A 20057-nucleotide genomic window follows, 5' to 3' on the forward strand; every position below is an offset into this window, starting at 1 on the left:
TCTGGAAGTGGTCCCATTTTGGTGATTTTCCCACAGCCACTGTTCTGGAAGCCTGCCCAGGTATACCCCACCTGGCCTATCAGTTCATAAGCAAATTATGATTGGCATGTGTGGTGTGTCAGTCTCAGCCTATCAGTAACCAGTGTTGTGGCTAGACCAGCCCTTGTGGTTCTTATTATGATTGCAAGAAGTCTTTCAGCAATAACCACCAGGAAACTCTGAAAAATAAAGGTTTATTATTTACAGGACCTCGAAATTACACAGCACACCTGGGACCACATATCAAGGTCATGGGTAGAGAAAGAGACAGAGTGCGAGGGACTGGGATTCTGCTAGGGTTTCGAGGGCTCATTCTTTATGGGTGAATTTAAAACAAAAGAACAGAACTTTTTTTTTAAACATTTTTTATTGATTTATAATCATTTTACAATGTTGTGTCAAATTCCAGTGTTCAGCACAATTTTTCAGTCATTCATGGACATATACACACTCATTGTCACATTTTTTTCTCTGTGAGTTATCGTAACATTTTGTGTATATTTCCCTGTGCTATACAGTGTAATCTTGTTTATCTATTCTACAATTTTGAAATCCCAGTCTATCCCTTTCCACCCTCCACCCAGAACTTTTAATTTTATTTTTAATGGATGTAGTAGAGGTTGAACCTGGGACCTCATACGTGCTAAGTGTGTGCTCTACCATTGAGCCATACCCACCCCGACCAAGAGTGGAATTTAAAGCATGGGAAGAAAAAAAAAAAAAAAGGCTTACTGAAATAAACCAAGATCCCTAAAACAAAGGAACTTCAATAGGGGGAGGTGGTGGCAATGTGTTTATTCCAGATAGCCATCTTTGAAGTGGATGCCTCTCCGTGGCAATTAAAGGTTAAGTCAGGTACTTGCATGACAAAAAAATAATCCACACACACAACTGTCAGTATTTACACTCTGGCATGCCAAGGTCAGCTAGGTACCCAGAAGAGCACTCCAGATCAATCTGGTTGGATCTACAGTGTCAGGGTCTGCTCTGGGGAGTAGCAGGGTTCCAGGACTTGAGACTGATACTGACCTAAGAAAGAATAGAACATCCTTCCCCTTCCCATCCAACAGAAGTAAGTAGGAATGGAGTGTGAGGACACGGGTACCATTTGCCAGGAAAACTAGGGCATTCAGAACTTTACCTGAAACTACAAAGTGGTACTTTGCCAATGCCACGGCTTTAGTTTTTTGTTTTTGTTGTTGTTATTTTTATTTTTACTTATTCTTTGGGATGTTCCCCAGTGATGCCTTTTAATAAAAGGCACACACTCAGTGTCAGCTGAAGCAGAAAGCCCTTATTGGTGAGGTCACAAAAGACTAACAACTCAGATGCCCATGTAGAGGAGTGGCTAAGAGGATTACAACATAGTCTTATATTAGAAGACTCAGGCAGTCATTAAAAATAGCAAGGTGGAGCTATCTTCGAATATGAAACTCTCTCTGGGACATATTAAGTGAAAAAAACTGAGGCGCATGAGAGGTACACAGATGCTACTATTCATAGTAAGAGGGAAAGGGAGATGAGAACTTAAACATAAGTACTTATGCTTACACTTACTTGTGCTGAGTATCTCTGGAAAGTTACATGAAAAAACTATTAGCAGTGGTTGCCTCTGTGAAGAGGAATCAAGGATAGAAGGAAGACTTGCATTCACTGCCTGCTTTTTTGTATTGTTTGACTTTATTTTACACATGCCTGTATTAAACCTAAAAAATATAACAATATGGCAGTCCAATCACAAGAGAAAATAAAAATCCTGCATCTCACCTGTATAAAAGCAGAGTGGTGAGTAACAGAATTTCTACTGCTCTTTGTTGTTGCTGTTTTTCTTTTCTGGCAAAAGAGTTTTGCAATCCTTAAGCAAGGTAGTCCATATTTGAGTTGGATTATTTCCCACATAGGATTGAAAAAAAGTCTTCCAACAGTCTTTCAAAGACAAAGTATAGATCAGTTAATCACAGTGCCTGGATTGGAACTTAGAGTTATGGTCATGCTCATTTTATATTAATTCAATTAAAACTCTCACTTGATCCTAAGAAAATGAATATGTAGTAAAGACTGAAGAAGAAAACAACTTTATAAAAACAACTGTACATTTCTATTAGTAGCTAAGATTAAAAACTAATTTGAAAAACTGTGGGAGCCAGAATTTGCAATCACAGAAAACACGAGTCAGGAGCGCACCCAGATAATCAGAATTGGGTGAGATTTCGGTTTCTCTGTGGGGGAAAAAAATGACAGTTTACATTGGTCCTTCATTCTACAAGCTTTTTACTGAGTCCTCCCCCAGTTGAAGCCAGGCACAGTGCAAGGTGCTGGCAGTACAAATGGAGGGACAGCTGTCATTGTTATTTGGCCAGGACCCACTTCTCCCCTTCCTGGTGATGTCTTGATTCTCCTTTGGGAAGCCACTCATTCTCTATTCTTGGTTCTTGTGGTTCCTTCAGGAGAGACTAGCCTTGCACCCTGTCTCTTATGGCCCCCACCAACCACAGCTACAGGAGGGTTACCTGGAAATTCTAAGCCCCAGGCCACAGTGCTGTGCATGGAATTCAAGAAAAGCCATCTGGGACTTCTGTGGAACTATCAAGAAGACAAAGATCCTTCTCCAAGGTGAGGCTGCCAGTAGCCTGACAAGGAGGCCAACAGAAACAAAAGTAGAGCAGAGAGACACAGAGTTTGGGTACCATCGTTTGGATATTAGATCCAGCTACACCTAAAATAGGTTGCCCCTTGGACATTTTAGTTCTAGGAACTAACATTAATTTTCTTTTTTTGCTTAAGTCGGTTTGAGTAATATATTTGTCACTTGAAACCAGAATACTCCTGGCAAATAGAGGTGACACAAGACTGTTCCTTCCTCTAAGATGCTCCTTTGGGGAGAGGCAGACCCATAATTGAGAATTAGTTACCTTGTGACGGGTGGTGTTATGACAAAGTATGTGCCTGGTGCTGCTGGAACATGGAAAGACAGAAAATTCGGTAAGACATCTTAGAGTTGGGAAGAGTGTTAGAGTTTTTAGAACTAATCCTCTCATTCAAACAGAGACTCTGAAGCCCAGATTCATCCAAGAGATGCAAAGTAGCTAAGAATGGTTCTGAACTGCACTCCACCCCTCTAGCCTGAAAACGATGTTTAAATAGCATTTTCCCCTAATAACTAAAAATTATACACTCATTATAGAAAATTTAGAAAATATAAGAAAAGCCAAAGAACAACATAAAATCATCCATAATACTCACTCATCAGCTAAAGATGTCCACTCAATATTTTGTCAATGCCCTACCAATCTTTCTCCATGAATTCTTTAAAAACTTCTTTTTCAAAAATGGAATCATACTGATTTGTTATCTGCTTCTTAAATTCAACTGAACATTTTAACATTAGTTATATGTTAATATATATTACATATAACAATATAACCTATATTAGCCTTCAAAAATAATTGGCTGCATAACTTATTTATCCAATCCCCTCTTGGCTAAATTCCAATTTTTTATTATTATATGCAATACAGAGATGAATGTCCTTTACTAGAAGGGGCACAAACCTCAAATCAGCTGCAGATGGGAAGCTACGTGTAATATAATCGTAGGGATTATATTCCTAATGAGAGGAGGGGAGAATTTCACTGACACAGGAAGCCTGTCTTCAGAGAAAGTAAGAAGGGCATGGATACACAACTGTACCTGTTAATGTGTAACATTATAAAGTCTAAGCAGTGAGGTGTTAAGAATAAACACTGTAATCATGAAGAGAGCTCTTCAACCCCTCCTTTAAATCCATCCATTACACTACCTTCCCCCAGTGTCACTGATCCCAAGTGCAAATCAGATCATGCCATGTCCTTGCCCAAACTTTTTCAAGGCTCCCTACTGCCTTCTGACTACAATTCTTTATACAGGCACTCGAGCTTCTTCAGATGAGATTCCAGCACCATATTTTGAGCCTTATTTCCCCCTAGTAACCTGTCCCAATGCATCTAATGCTGTAGACCTGGCCACCATTCACTGATGGGTCCCCACATGTGACTCACTCTATGCTTTGGTCCACATTGTTCCCATTTTCTAGAATGACACTCTCCCCTATCTCTACCTATTGAAACCTTACCATTTTTTTGAGGCTCAAATGCCACTCCCTCTGCAAAGCTTTCCAAGCTTATCCTAGCAAGTCTATCCTTCTCCTGATTTAAGTTATAGTTGACTGTGAGGTACCAGATGCCCCTGTGTCCTGCGGGCCCCTTGAAGGCAGGAACACATCTCACTGAACACATCTCTCAGCACCCAGCAACCAGCTCTGTGGCTTGTACATGCACATTTCCAATCACATGTTTGTTGAATAGTATTTTTCAGGCATTAAACATGTGAAACGGTACAAAGTTTATTAATCTAGCAGGATTGTATTTAATTAAGTGATTCTCCTTTGTTATGTTATTATATCAGCCATTCTGTTCTTAACCCAGCCTTTCTAAGCAATCAAAAAAGGCTCATTCTTCGTAGGTGGGGTGATGTTTGCAATGAACCTCAGCCTGAAATACAGCCTTTCACCATTTACTGGCAGTGGGAAATTCCATGTTATGCTTAGAGAGATTTTGGAAACTAATTTGAAATTGGACATTATACTTTATTTCAAGGAACCCTGAATAAGGATTGTACTAAAAAACAAATCAAACTAAATAAACGTGTTTGTTTTCCCCTCATGCTCCCCAAAACATTCAGAAATCTGTGTGTCTAGTGCAGTCCTTCCCTTAACAGAACTCCCTGAAATGAATCTCTAGTGTCCAACTGATGGAACAATTTTGAAAAGGGCTTTAGAACAGCTTGACTCGGTGCTGAGACCTCAGGACAAGATGAACCAAGAGAGCCTTGTCCAATGGTTGAATTGCTTTTTCTGCACTTCACTCCGCCAGAAGCAGCTGAAGAATGTTGCTCAGTGTGTTTCACTACACCCTGCGGGTAGTTGGTATGAGTGAGGTTGACATCAGATACCCGCCAATAAATACACCTGCAGGATATTTCCTAGGCGGCCTCAAAATGTAGGATGTGCAGAAATGCAAGTTCACAGTGTATGGGTTTTAAAAAGCTAGAGTCATCTTTGAAACTGTTCCAAAAAGAGTGGCACATCCGCATCTCAGTGAGAAGCCCAAGAACCTCTTCACAGGCGGCTCTGTCACTGACTGGCTTCGAGGGGGAGGCTGGGATAAGCAGGAGGATCCCACCTCCACCGTCCTCATGGCACTGACAGGGCAGCGGGGAAGGCAGAGCTCTCTATAAATAACCGGTTCTGCGTGAGCAATGAATTCTGTGCATCCCACGGAGGTGACAGAGAGGAGAGTTGGGGGAGTTCCAGTAGTAAGGACTCAAGCAGGCAGGACGACCTCATAGGCTTCACGAGGCGTGTGACACCATACGCTAGATCTGGCAGGATAAGCATGACTTTGCAAGTGGATGGGGGACAAAGGGCAGCCCAGGCAGATGGAGTAGTGTGTACAGAGAGGCACAGCAGTATGAAAAAACCTGTTTGGGGCAGAGAATTATGAGTGCTTCAGGGAATTGCTATGGAAACATAAATAAAGGGTGGGGGAGAGGCAGGAGGCGAGGCTGGTGAGAAAAGAAGGGCTGAGGTTACAAAAGATGCAGCCAGCAGTGTGGGCCAGGAGCTTCAGCTTTGCTCCATTAAGGCTCAGGACTTCTTTTGGGAGAACACAATTCAACCCAGAACAGATGCCCTGAGAGCTTACTGTGGGCAGGTTCTATTCACAGCGTTTCACTTGCATTAACTCATTTAATGCTTGCAACATCCTTGAAAGGCAGGGATGACTACCATACCCTTTTGATAGACAAAGGAATTGAGGTAAAGGGAAATGAAATAATTCATTCAAGTCCAGATGTAAAACAAATGGGAGAGGCAGAACATCTCTCCCCTCTTTCCTTCTTCTTCTTGAGTAATCAGACAGCTCACTTGTGGGAATGGCTTACATAGCGCTCCTCAAACGTTAACGTGCCTACAAATCACCTGCGGATCTTGTAGATTCTGGTTCAGTAGGTCTGAGGTAGGAGAGAAGATTCTATTTTTCCAACCAGCTTCCAGGTGCTGCTTCTGGTCTATAGACCACACTCAGATTGGCAAGAGTGCTTGGCTCCCAGGTGGTAGCCAGACGGAACGTTTGGGGGTGCTTTTTAAAACTGCTAATTCTGAGGGGAGGGCATAGCTCAGTGGTAGAGTACATGCTTAGCATACACCTGAGGTCCTGGGTTCAATCCCCAGCACCCCCATTAAAAATAAATAGATCTAATTACCCACCCTCCCCGAAAAAAATTTTAAAAAATAAAATGCATATGGAAATTCAAATGACCCAAAATAGCCCAAATAATTTAAAAATAAAATAAAATAGCTAACTTTCAGAACTCAGAATCTTCAGACTCGTAATCAGAGTGGTGAGTCCTGTCTGTTAAGGGAGGTGATTCTGACGTCTAGGCAAACTACTGGCCCAGACAAGCTTATGCTGATTTGAACCAGCCTGTTACGTAGTCTTTCCTGATTACATTGTAGCTGAGATCAAAACATTTGAGCTAAATGATTATAATCAAGACATATAAAACTGTTTGGGTAACTATATCCCCAAAATATGTCAACCCAGAGGCAATTCCTTAGATGAGTGGTCTGACCCTGCCCTAGACAAGATATATGTGAATGACTTGGATGAAATCAGAGAAAATATGTTTATCAAGTTTTTATATGGTAAAAGGTGGGTGGGAAAACTAACATGACTGCTAAAAGAAAATCAGTATTTAACAGGCTAAGATACTGAGCTAAAAGAAGTAAGATTTGAAATAGTCATAATAAGGTAAAATTCTACAATCAGGTTTATAAGATGAATTGGGGAAGTAAAGGATGGGAAAAAAACCTAGTCTGATAAATTTTTATACAAAAAGGACCTAGAGAGTTTACTTGATCACTTATTTAATATAAGCTGACAGTATAATGCAACTACCAAAACATCTCAGGCAATCTTTTTTTTTTTTTCAGGTAACCTTAATCTATATTTCTATTAATATAGAATGGCATCCACCACAAAGAAAGTGACAGTCTCAGGGTTCCCTGCCTGTTCAGAGCAGAGCTGGGGCACCATGTTCACACTGGGGAGCCAACTATTTTAAATGGCATTAGATTGTGCTTTGTGGAGAAAGATCAGATTGGTGAAGACTTTGTAGGTCATAAGCCCCAGAGTATGAATGAAAAGAATGGATATGGCCGTGGAATACAGGAGACAAGAGAATACTCGAACTGCATCAAAAGATGCTTGGCAGCTTGTTCTAAGTAGCTCAAAGGAGGGGAAGCAGGATCAGTGGACAGAAGTTGTAGGAAGGCCATGTTTTCATCAGCATATATGGAAGAAAATCCTTAGACTTGAACTTATTCATAGTGAAATGAGATGCTTGATGAAAGATTCAACTCCATGTTCCTGAAAGTGTTCAAGAAGCTATGTCATAGAAAGGCCTCTTTTCACTGTTTGGAAGGCTAGGCTAGATGGCCTCTGAAATGTTGCCAGCTGGAAAGAGTTTTTAATTTTGATAATGTGTAGAACAAGATGCATTCATAAATTATCATGGGTTTGCCTCATCTCCCAGAGGGTTTTGTTTTCCTTTTCCTCAAAAAAAAGAAATTATTATGTCCAGATTTAAAATTCTTTTAAGGTGGTTTGATGTTGCTGAAAATAATATATTGGCATAAGAAGAATATTCATTGTTTCATTCAGTAAATATTGATTAAGCCCCTAACATTAACAATAATTAATAATGATAATAGGTAACACATATAGTACTTACTATATGTCAGTCTTTGGTCTTAACATTAGCACATTTAACCTTAGCCACAATCCAATAAACTATGCAATGGTATCATCCCTATTTTACAGATGAGGAAACTGAGTCATAAAAACAGACATTAAATAACTCCCCTGAGGTCATACAGCTAGAGAGGGGCAGAGACAGGATTTAAACCCAGACAGCCTGGCTCCAGGATTGCCAGTCTTAACCGCTATACCAAACTATGTCTTTTATGCTACATTATAAGATAAGACTTCAGGGCTGTCTCGGAATTATTAGGCATAATTCTGAGAATCCCATAATACTTTTAGAGATTCAAAAAGTTGTTTAAATTTCTGTTACAATCAAAAGAAAAAATGAACTTGGGATTGAAGAAAATGTTTCCTTTTTTCCCCCTTATACCAGAAAACAATGAAAATTTTAGGGCCCATGAAAATCCATTATAGTGAGAGGAGGCCCCTAAGCCCAAAAGGTATGAAAGCTGATATGCAGTCCTGACAGTTCTACCTGTAGAAATTTTAAAAACACATTTCTATGAAAATGCAGTATTTTATTTACCCCCCTCCCCATCCTTCCATGTAATTTGTGCCACTAAGTTCAGCTGGTAGTTGAATACAAAGCTGTGTTCTTTTAAACATCTATCTGCCAGCCTGCAGCATGTGTACTGGTTAAAGCTGGAAATTCTTACTGACATGTGGAGTAACTTTGTGCTCTTTTTTTTTAGACTCTTCTGAAAGGCAAATGGCCACAATCATGCTTTTCAAAAGGTGGTGATTTAACTTGGCCTGGTGATTAAACTGGTAATCCTCTTCCTTTTAGGTGACAGGAGGGGACGGGGAGTGATGGAAAGGGAATTCCAGGTGCAAGCACGAACATGATCAAAGCTATAGAAGCAGGGAGACAGGGGAGATATTTATCCAGTGTGGGTGTGGGAGATGAGTGAGGCAGGTCAGAAATGGTTTACTCCACCTCCTTGCTAGAAGAATTGGACCTCTAGAGAGTAGTGGGGGGAAGCAGTTTACGTTAGGGCAAAAGAGGATAAAATCCATTTTGTACTGGAGAAGACAATCTTGTCAGGAATGGAAAAGGATCTCCACAGAGACTGATGCACAGAACCTTGGGAGCTGGAAGGCATCCATACCATTTGTCAGGGAAGCAACGTTTATCCTGGGATGATAAGTGAGAAGGAGGCATGACTGCTATTTTGCAGTGCAGATGTAAAACACTTCCTGGAAATGGAAGTAACACAAGCAAGGAAGGATATTGTCTAGGGAAATTTGATCTGTTTAGCGTGAAAAAGACTCTAGGAAGAGGATTTGCAGATGTGAAAGGCCCTAGAGCATACAATTGAAAGTCTGAAAGCTGTCTTGAGGTTAACAACTCAAAGGATTAGAGAAGATGAGGATTTTATAGCAGAGTCTTTTTAAAAATCTCTTTCTATTTTTGCTGTATTCAGCTTTCCAATTTAACTAGCACACATCCACAGAAATTCCAGGAGGTGGGGGGAATGATGCTATTGGAGCTCAACTAATGTGAAAGGCAAGCATTTTTGAAAGAAACATTGTCTTGATAATGGTACCTGCCCTTACACCAGCAAGAGGGGCAGCTACCCCAGCCCTGCACCTTTGGCCTCCCACACTTTGAAGCACCTTCCTTGAAATTTTCTAAGTCCCTTTTGGTCTGGGACCTAAACTGAGACTCACTTGGCCATGTATCTATTTTCTTCTCTGCAGAGTGTTCTCTGGCCTCTGCCCTAAGCCTGTGGGGTCAACCAGATGTCCCTAGGAGTTCTGAAACTCATAGCCATGAGGTCTTCTCAAGGGTCTGTGGCCTGGCTTTCGTTCTGGAAGGGTGGCCTGAATTGCTCCTGCCTGGGTTCTTTCATGGGATCACGCCAGAATGAACCTAGTGCCACCATAACAGTACCGGGTGAATTAAAAAAGAAAAAAAGATTTTTAATAGTTTTATTGAGATAAAATCAACTTACCAATACATTTACCCACTTAGAGTATACAACAAATAGTTTTTATAAAAAAAAATTGACCTAGCCTTCCATATTCCAGGGGTATTCTTCAATACCAGAAATGCTGAAATGAATGTGCAAATGGAGGCAAAAGTGCTTGTTCCACAAGGGATGGTGCAGGAAGTCCACTGAACCTCTAAAAGACAGGATGGAATTTGTGTATCTCCAGACAAGGATTACATTGCATTGTGATCAGTTATTTACAAATTAAAGAGTTGTTAAAACTGCTCCCATAGATTCATAATCAGATAACCCAGAAGGATGTCTTCTAGAGCCTAAAACACACACTTTGTCATCCTCTCCTTGTAACATTGATGATGATAACAATGATGAAGAAAATGATAAATACAACCGAGTGTCTGTTACGTGTGTAACTGAGCAAGACTCTATGGGGTCTTCCTGGGACAGACACTCCCCATCCCCCCATGTCTTCCGCCTGCTTCTTATTTGTAGAAAAACTTTAGTCCCCTAGCTTTCCTTGAGTTCCAAAGAATAAATTTCATCAGAGAAATAAGAAAATACAGAAAGAAAGGAAAACAGTCAAGCAAGACAAAATAATAATAGTTTATCCATTAAACAAAGTCAAGGACCTTTAGTTCCTCCTCAAGGGCTATATATAATATTCTGAACCACATCCTTTGAGCTATTCTGCAGGTAATGAAGCCCCCACTAGCTGGAAGAAGTTAACTGTATGCTGCCCACAAGCACCCAGACCCTAGACTGGTTGGAACCAGAAGGTTGATGATGTTGACTCTCAATTACCTCACCACCAACCAATTAGAAGGATGTCCACGAGCTGATCACACACTCTACAATCCCCCTCCTTCACCCTGTCTTTAAAACCTTTCCCTGAAAGCCATCAGGGAGTTCAGGTCTTTTGAACATTAGCTGCCTGGACTCCTGGTTTGGTGCCTGCAATAAACACTGTACTTCCCTTCACCACATCCCAGTGTCAGTAGATTGGCTTTCCTGCTCAAGCAAGCAGATCCAAGTTTGATTCATAACATTTGCAAGCATTACATATACTAAATGCTTTAAAACATACTCATTTAATTCTTACAATGACTCTGTGAGGTATTTATTATCCTCATAATACAAATGACAAAACTGTGTAACAAGAGAGAACCCGGCATGACCTAGATTGTAAACCCAGCACATAGCACAGCATACAAGGCTAGGTCTAATGCCAAAGCCCTTGCTCGGCTGCTTGTACTTTTAGTGTCACATCTAAAAAACCATTGCCAATTCAAGGTTATGTAGCTTCACACCTACATTTTATAATTTTAGCTTTTAGGTTTAGGCCTTTTACCTATCTTGAGTTTGTTTTTATATATGGTGTGTGGTAGGGGTTCAATTTTATTCTTTGAATGTGGATAGCTGGTTGTACCAACACGTTCGTTGAAACACCATTAAACTGTCATGGTAAGCTTGTCAAAAAAAGTGTGTATTTTTGTTTGTTTGTTTTTAACTCTCAATTCTATTCCATTGAACTATATGTCTCAATACTTGGTTCTTAACGTATGTTACTGTTGAAAAGATAACTCACAAAGATTCTTAGATCAAATGGGAAAAAAATGCATCATTGGCTACTTTACTAATCATTTTCTATCACATCCACCAATCATCCAAATGTTTAAATGAAGATCTGGCTAGTGAGTTTCCATCTCTTCTGATGTCTGTGAGTTGTTCTTGCAAACCAAAAGTTACATATTGCATGTTTTCCCCCTTTTTAAACACATAGATACAAAACTCACTAAAACTCTTCATTTAGCAGATTTTAAAAACAGGCTAGCAATTCTTTCCTCATGTTTTCAATAGTGCAACTATGAGAGTTTTTAGAAGGTGTTATTACACTTTTGTAATTTTAGCACAAAAACTGCAAGACAATAAATACATCTTCAAAAATTCATTTACAAAATGGTCTTTCGAAATCTCAAGTTTGTTAGCTTGTCGTTTAGAGAGGACTTCATTTCTTTCTGTGAAGCTTGTACTGGGAAGTATGAGAAATGTCAGCTCTTCAGTTTTATTGTTGCTCACTTGTGTTTACATGATTACTATCCTCTTCAATCTATGGTTTCTTTGCAGTAAATATTTTAAAGCTATAATCCATTTTGAGGGAGTATGTTAGTTAAAACTTCAGAATATAACCTGTTGGGCTTTTTCTTTTTATTTCATGAGTTTCTTCATCTACCTTTATTATTTTCTTCTTTCTGGATTTTTAGGGGTCATTCTGGCATTCTTTTGCAAACCTTCCAAATGAGTGTTTTTAATTTTTAATGTTTCTTTTTTTCTAATGTGTTTAAATTTTCTTCTAAGAGTTGCTTTAGTGTATCTACAAATTTGAATAGTATTCTTATTATCACTCACTTTCAAGCATTTTCTAATTTCCATTATGATCCATAAACTACTTAATAGTGTCATTTAAATATTCCCAATATATGGGGGCAAGTCTTAATTTTTTTGATTTTTAAGGCAGACATTGTTGTGAAAGAAAGTGATCTTCATATTCTTGATTTTTGAACTTTGTTGAGACATGTTCTGTAGCTTAATACCTGGTGCATTTTTGTAAATGTTTGCCCAGAGTTAGTCTTACTGCAAAGATGAAGGCACAGCTTCCACACAAGACTGCCCTCATTTTTGACACTCGCTAGAGTTTCAGCCAACTACAAAGTTAAAAGGAATGGTCTCTAAGATTGCCCTCATTTCCGACACCAACGACAACTTCAGGGGATCCCCAGATCACTCCCAGATTCAATAATTTGCTCAGAACTCACAGAACTCATTGAAAGTTCTTATACTTATGGATATGGTTCAGTACAAGGAAAGGATGCAGATTAAAATCAGCCAAAGGAATAGACACATAGGGCAGAGTTTGGGATGGGGAGTGGGGGAGGGGAGTCCTTCAGTATTTTTATTATCTCCTTTTTTGAACTCAAGTTTTGGCAGACTGGAGAGGTCTGTTTCATTTTTCTTTCAAGGGATTTCTCTTGTTCTTTTAATTGGAAATAGCTCCTCTGTTTCTTCATTCCACTTACATCTGTCTGACTCTCTATTTAGGAGTCATAGTTATCTACTGCGGTCTTGAAGGGCCGTGTGTATGTGGGAGCATCCTTGTGTAGCTTGTGCACATCTAATATTTCTGCTGCGAGGGCTGTTTTCAGTTATGTGTGGCTGACACGTCTTTCCTCCGTTACCCCCTTGATAGGGGGTGCAATGGGTGTTATGGTGACCAGAGCCCACGTTGGATGTTGAGCAGGGCCCCCTCTTTGTTCTGTGGTTGTCACAGCCTTGTTGGGAGCTGGGTCAGCTCCCTGGTTGTTGAAGTAGAAGCCCCCAGATCAATCTCAGAGCCACTGGAGCGCTTCTGCTGGGAGAGGAGCTGCTGAGTGTTCCTCCGCAGGAGGTGTCCCCCGGGAAGTGCCCTCTGGTGTGGCCTGTCACGTGATGTGCCAGCTTACAAAGTACACTGTTGGCCCTGCCTCAGCTGTGGGAATACAGGCAGCCTGTGGTGTTGAGGGCACAATCTCTAGGAAAACACTTGCTCTTGCTTCTATCTGAGGTCCAGAAAAAATCCAAAATTACTTAAAATGAATTTGTTATGTCAGTTTCAGCCTACTGAGAGCTATGTTCTCACGTAGCAATGCCTGAGGCACCCACCTGGGCTGTGCTTACTCATAGGGAGCCCCACTGACAATTCCTCACCTTCACACCACCAGGGCCAATGTTATGGCTGGACTGGCCTTTGTGGTTCTTATTATGATTGCAGGACAAATCTCAGCAAAATTATCAGGGAACTTTGGAGAAGCTTTATTATTCACAGATTCTGCAGGGCACAGGGCATATTACAGGGCCACACAGGTCATGGGGAGTGAGAGAGGGAGGGAGCATGGACCTGGGGCTCTATATTTATTAGGGTTCAAGGGCAGGGTGCCTGGGGTTTCAGGGTTCACTCTGTTTTGGCAAAGTTAAAGCATAAGATTAGGAACTAGAGCAATGGAAGGGAGAAGCAGGCTACTCAAATGGTCAGTTATCCCAGTTACCCAGGGCTTTCTTAAAGGGGAAATTCATGGGCATGGGACAGGATAGGGGCACTCAACCTGGTTCCTTATCTAGTTGTTTCATTAATTTTGTCAAACAGCTGGCAATATGTTTGAGATAAATGCCTTAAAAATGGATGCCTTAGCAACCAAAAGCTTAATGTCAGGCACTTACATTACAGTCAAAAAGTTTAATAACAGGCACTTACACTATAAAAGGTCTCCTCGGTGGGGGGTGCAGTTCTGTCCATATTGTGGCATATATACCTTTTTGAGAGTACTGCATGCAAATGAAAAACTGTCACTGTCTTTGTGCAAATTTAAGAACCAACTCTGTTATTAATAATGACATGTTTGTTCAAACTGAGCATGTTGTCAGACATTGACTATTTGATTGATATCACCTAAATTCCTAAACAAAAACTTTAAAAACTTACCCTTAAGAAGTGATTGTAAGGAAAGAATGTTTTAACAAACTTAATAGAACTTATTGTCTGCTTTTATAGAATGGAAAGCAACTTTAAATGAGTCTATATATATATATTTTTTTTCCTAGCTGAAAAAATATTTTTTTAAAGACGTGGATTGTAGAAGTTATGAGTTGAGCCCCAAGAATATGGACCATCTGTCTGCTGCCTCTTCTAAAATAGTTCTTTATTTTTTACATTTACTCATTTTTTTCATGTAGATGTTTATTTTTATAGGTTTTCAAGGAATTAAGTGTAGGAACACAGACGGTTAAGCATTTCTGCCCCCAAGAATAGAAGATGGAGGCAGCATTAACCCTACCACAATGAGGTCAATATTACATCTCCATTTTAAAAATTTACTTATTTATTTTTTTTAAATGATCATCCCCCCCCTTTTATTTCCTTTTTTCTTTCTTTCTTTTTTTGGTAAATTGAGGTATAGGAGATTTATAATATATTAGTTTGAGGTATACAACAGCAAAATATTTCTTTAAATTGTGTGACATATTTAAAGATAATTTCTCTGTGTTATCTTAGAGTTCACATTCTTATAGAAACACCAGCTGCCTTGTGCCAACAGTTCCCTTTTCTTCCTGCCAGTTCTTTTGTATCTCAAAGCTCCAGTTCATTCAATACAGTAGTCACTGCTCTGGATTACACTGTACTGGGGGTACAAAAATAAATAAAGTAGCGTAGACATAGAAAACAAACTGTGGTTACCAAAGGGGAAAAGGCTGGGAGGGATAAATTAGGGGTTGGGGATTAACAGACACACATTACTATATATAAAATAGATAAACAACAAGGACCTACTATTTAGCACAGGGAACTATATTCAATCTCTTGTAATAACACAAAATAGGAAAGAACCTGAAAAAGTATATATGCATGTTTATGTATAACTGAATCACTCTGCTATACACCTAAAACTAACATGATGAATCAACCACACTTCAATTTAAAAAATTTAAAAATAAATAAATAAAGTAGGAAGTCACAGTCTAGTGAAGAGTAAATAAACAACCATGAAGGAAAACAGAATTTATAAGCACTCTAACTCAGCAACAAAGTTTTCTAAAGCATATCAGGAAGAGGGAATCATTCAGATTGAGGGTCAGGGTAAGGGCCACAGAAGAAAGTATCACTTTAGGTTTGCTGGAAAGCTAAGATGAATTTGACAGGGACTAGTCTTTCCTATGAAGATCTGGTTTCCTTACTGATCAAGCCTACAAAAGAGAGTCTGCCCTCAAACTGAGAGTAGTTTAGAATTCAACAGACTTTTAACCCACTGGGGAGAGTGGGAACTGGGCCAGGAAAACTTGGGCCAGATTCAGCTGGCTAAACAGAGGTTTCCAGAAATGAGACAATTCCCAGACTTAACTCCTAAGCTTTACTCCTTGTTTCACAGAACCTGCAGAGCAGGGGCTTTGGGTCACACAGTATAGGTTGACCCAGAGACTTGAGTTCAACTATGTGGGCAATCAATCAATCAATCAATCATATCAACACATTGGAGCCCCAACAAACATTCTGAATACTTCTTAAATCAGTGCATAGTACACCTTAAACTTTTTAAAAAATTAAATTAACATTAAAAAAAAAAAAAACCCTCTGAACACTGAGGCTCAGATGAGCTTCTCTGGTTGGATCTACTCCGTGCACATTGTCACGCATCCTGACTCCACAGGAGAGGAGAGCAGAAGCTTTGTACATACACTCCTCCACCACTCCCCATCCCAAACTCTGCTCTGTGTCTATTCCTTTGGCTGATTTTAATCTGTATCCTTTCCTTAGACTGAACCATAACCATAAATATAAGAACTTTCAGTGAGTTCTGTGAGTTCTTCTAGGAAATTATTTAATCTGGGGGTGATTTGGGGATCCCCTGAAGTTGCAGTTGGTGTCGGAAATGATGGCAATCTTAGATACTATTCCTTTTAACTTTGTAGCTGGCTGAAACTCCTTATAGTGAGTATCAAAAATGCAGGCAGTCTTGTGTGGAAACTGTGCCCTCAAACTCTGCAGTAAGACTAACTCTGGGCAAACATTTACAAAAATCCACCAGGTACTAAGGTACACCTTGTACCACCAGGTACAAAACATGTCTCAACAAAGTTCAAAAATCAAGAATATGAAGATCACTTTCACAAAAATGCCTCTTAACATGCAGTATACTGTACACATGTATTTACATGTAATATATTGTGTATGTGCAGTCGAACTGTTAATAATTCTACCTAATAAAACTGAAAAAGGAAAAAAAAAGAAACAGGAGAAAAATGCATCTGTCTTAAAAATTAACAAAAACAACAACAAAAAATTAAGACCTCCCCCATATACTGGCAATATTTAAATCACACTATTAAGTAGTTTTTGAATCAAAATAGAAATTACAGGAAAATTAGAACATGCTTGAAAGTGAGTGATAATAAAAATACTATTCAAACTTGTCAATGCAACTAAAGCAGCTCTTGGAGGAAAATTTAAACACATTAGAAAACATACACACACACACACACACACACACACACACACACACACACACACACACACACACACACACACACAAACACTCAACTTGTAAAATTTGAGAAAGAATGCCAGAATGACCACCTAAAAATCTACAAAGAAAGAAATAAAAAAGGTAGATGAAGAAACTGAAATAAAAAGAAAAAAGCCAACAGACTATATTCTGAAGTTTTAACATACTCTCTCAAAATGGATTTTAGCTTAAAAATACTTACTGCAAAGAAACCATAGATTGAAGAAGATACTAATCATGCAATCACAAGTGAGCAACAATAAAACTGAAGAGCTGACATTTCTCACACTTCCTAGAACAAGATTCACAGAAAGAAATGAAGTCTTCTGTAAACAACAAGCTAACAAACTTGAGGTATGAAAAGATCATTTTGTAAATGAATCTTAGGAAATGTATTTGTTGTCTTGAGGTTTTTGTGCTAAAATTACAAAAGTGTAATAATACCTTCTAAAAACTCTTATAGTTGCACTTTTGAAAATATGAAAAAAGAATTTGCTAACTTGTTTTTAAAATCTGCTAAATGAAGAGTTTTAGTGAGTTGTATCTCTGTGTTAAAAAGGGGGAAAAATGCAATACATAATTATTGGTTTGCAAGAGCAACTCACAGACATCAGAAAAGATAGAAACTCACTAGCCAGATCTTCAGCCAAACATTTGGATGGATTAATGGATGTGACAGAAAATGATTAGTAAAAGTAGCCAGTGATGCATTTTTTCCCATTTGATCTAAGAATCTTTGTGAGTTATCTTTTCAACAGTAACATACATTAAGAACCAAGTATTGATACATATAGTTCAATGGAATAGAATTGAGAGTTCAAAAAAACCTCATACATTTATGGTCAGTTGACTTTTAACAAGCTTACCATGACGATTCAGTGAAGGAAAGAATAGTATTTTCAACAAATGTGCTGGGACAATTGGCTATCCACACTGAAAGAATAAGGTTGAAACCCTACCACACACCATACACAAAAAAGGACTCAAATTGTTTTGAAGACCTAGATGTAACAGCTAAAACTACAAACTACTCTTAGAAGAAAACACACGCTAAAAGTCCTTTGGGACCTTGCATCAGACAATAGATTTTTAGATATGATACTGAAAGTACACGCAACTAAAGAAACCTAAAAGGTAACTGATCACCAAAATAAAAACTTTTATCCTTCAAAGGCCACTATTAAGAAAGCAAAAAGATAACCCACAAGATAAGAAAAAATATTTGTAAGTCATATTTCTAACATGGGTCTAGTGTCCAGAATAAGGAGCTCATTACTCAACAATAAAAAGATAAGTAACTCAACTTAAAAATGAACAAATAATTCAAATGGACATTGAATAGACAAAGAGATATACAAACCACCAAAAAGCACATGAAAAGATGCTCAGCATCATTAGTAACTCGGGAAATGTAAATCAAAACTGCAATGAGATACTTCTCAAACATTAAGACGGCTATAATAAGAAGATGGACAATAACAAGCATTGGTGAGGGTGTGGAGAAACTGGAACCCTCATAACACCGCAACGGGACTGTAAAATGGGGAAGCCACTCTGGAAAACCACGTGGCTTTTCCTCAAATGGTTAGTCATAGAGTTAGCCGATGGCCCAGCAATTCCACTCTTAAGTATATAACTCCCTCACAAAAATTTTTAAATGTCCACACAAAAGCTTTTACATGAATGTTTATAGCACCATTATTCATACTAGCCCCAAAGTGGAAACAATCCAAATATGCCTCAACTGATGAAGAAATAAAGATAATGTGGTATACCTACACGATAGAATACTATGCAGCCATTAAGTGGAATGAAGTACCGACACATGCTACAACATGGATCAATCTTGAAAACATTATGCTATGTGAAAGAAGCCAGACACTAAAAGCCACATGTTGTATGATTCCATTTATGTGAAATGTCCAGAATAGGCAAATCCATAAAGACAGAAAATACACTAGTTGTCAGGGGCCAGGGGGAGAAGGGAATGGGGAGACTGCTAATGAGTATGGGGTTTCTCCTGGAGGTAACAAAAATTTTATAAAATTAGTGGAGATGGTTGTATAACTTTGTGAGTGTGCTAAAAACCACTGAACCCTATACTTTAAAATGGTGAATTTTATGGTATGTGAATTATATATCAATTTTTTTTAAGATTTAAAAAATAGAAGTAGTATAATAAGGTGAACTAGTCCAAAAATCTGAATTGCGGTATCACAGAGTCAGAAACTGATTTTTTTTAAAGAAAGAGGTATATTTAATCATATTGCTCCCACTAGCAAAAGCAATTTTTTTGTACTGTTACTAAATATTAAAAGTACCTTTAAGATAGTTTAATATTTAGCTTATCCATTAAATTTTAATCCTGGCCTATTTTGTATTGTACATAAAATATAAACGCAGCCATACAAGGATATAGTTTCTAAATATGTAAATAAGCATATACTGGGTATTAATGCACAGAGGTTTTTGCTGATGAGGGACACAGTCAACAAAGTTGAAGACCACTGCTTTGATGTGTTGTTAGATGACAGACAGGAAAAAAAAAAAGCTCAGGAAAACAGAAGAAAATCAGCAAGAGGTACTAACATAACAAATTTTAGTTTCAAAATATTCAAAATACGGAGGTAATTTGTCTACATGATTAAAATAAAAGCTAATCTGAAGGTCTCTACTGGAAAATTCTCTAAAGTTTTCATATTAATTAATTTCAATTCTTCCTCCTGTGGTGGCAATTTGGTACTAAGCAAATTTCCATTCTGTGTTGTTCCACAGAAGAGGGTCACACCTTACATACTGTGCACTAAAAATACATTCTTTGAGAATAATAACACTACAGTTCTTTCTTAGTCGTGTCCCTGACGGCCAGCCAGGCGTTGGCACGCTTTACCAATTTGGCTGGTACCGCAGACGTCGTCTGGTCCAGCGTCCAATTTCTTTTCTCCATTTGCCCTGAAAGACAGTGGGGTCCCTGTAGTCTGTGATCTGTCTCTTCAAATGTCTGCCTGACCTCATTATCCAGGACACTCTATAAATGTAGTCTGTTACACAGTTCTGAGTCTGTGAAGGGACAGGATACTCCCTTGAAAGTGACAAAGCAAAACAGAATGATCTGT

The 20057-nt window shown here is 38.8% G+C and overlaps 1 protein-coding gene across 1 annotated transcript in view; it reads right to left on the bottom strand.

Annotated features, from left to right (window-relative positions):
- Window positions 1-657: 657 nt before the first annotated feature.
- MINPP1 (multiple inositol-polyphosphate phosphatase 1) overlaps window positions 658-20057 on the bottom strand; it is an 84980-nt gene continuing 65580 nt past the window's right edge. The window contains exon 5 of the mRNA XM_074374003.1: window positions 658-10028. Within this exon, the coding sequence (XP_074230104.1) occupies window positions 9914-10028 (115 nt within the window). The 3' untranslated portion in view covers window positions 658-9913. The remainder of the gene's footprint in view (window positions 10029-20057) is intronic.

This window comes from Camelus bactrianus, chromosome 11, assembly GCF_048773025.1.
Source record: "Camelus bactrianus isolate YW-2024 breed Bactrian camel chromosome 11, ASM4877302v1, whole genome shotgun sequence".
Taxonomy (NCBI): domain Eukaryota; kingdom Metazoa; phylum Chordata; class Mammalia; order Artiodactyla; family Camelidae; genus Camelus; species Camelus bactrianus.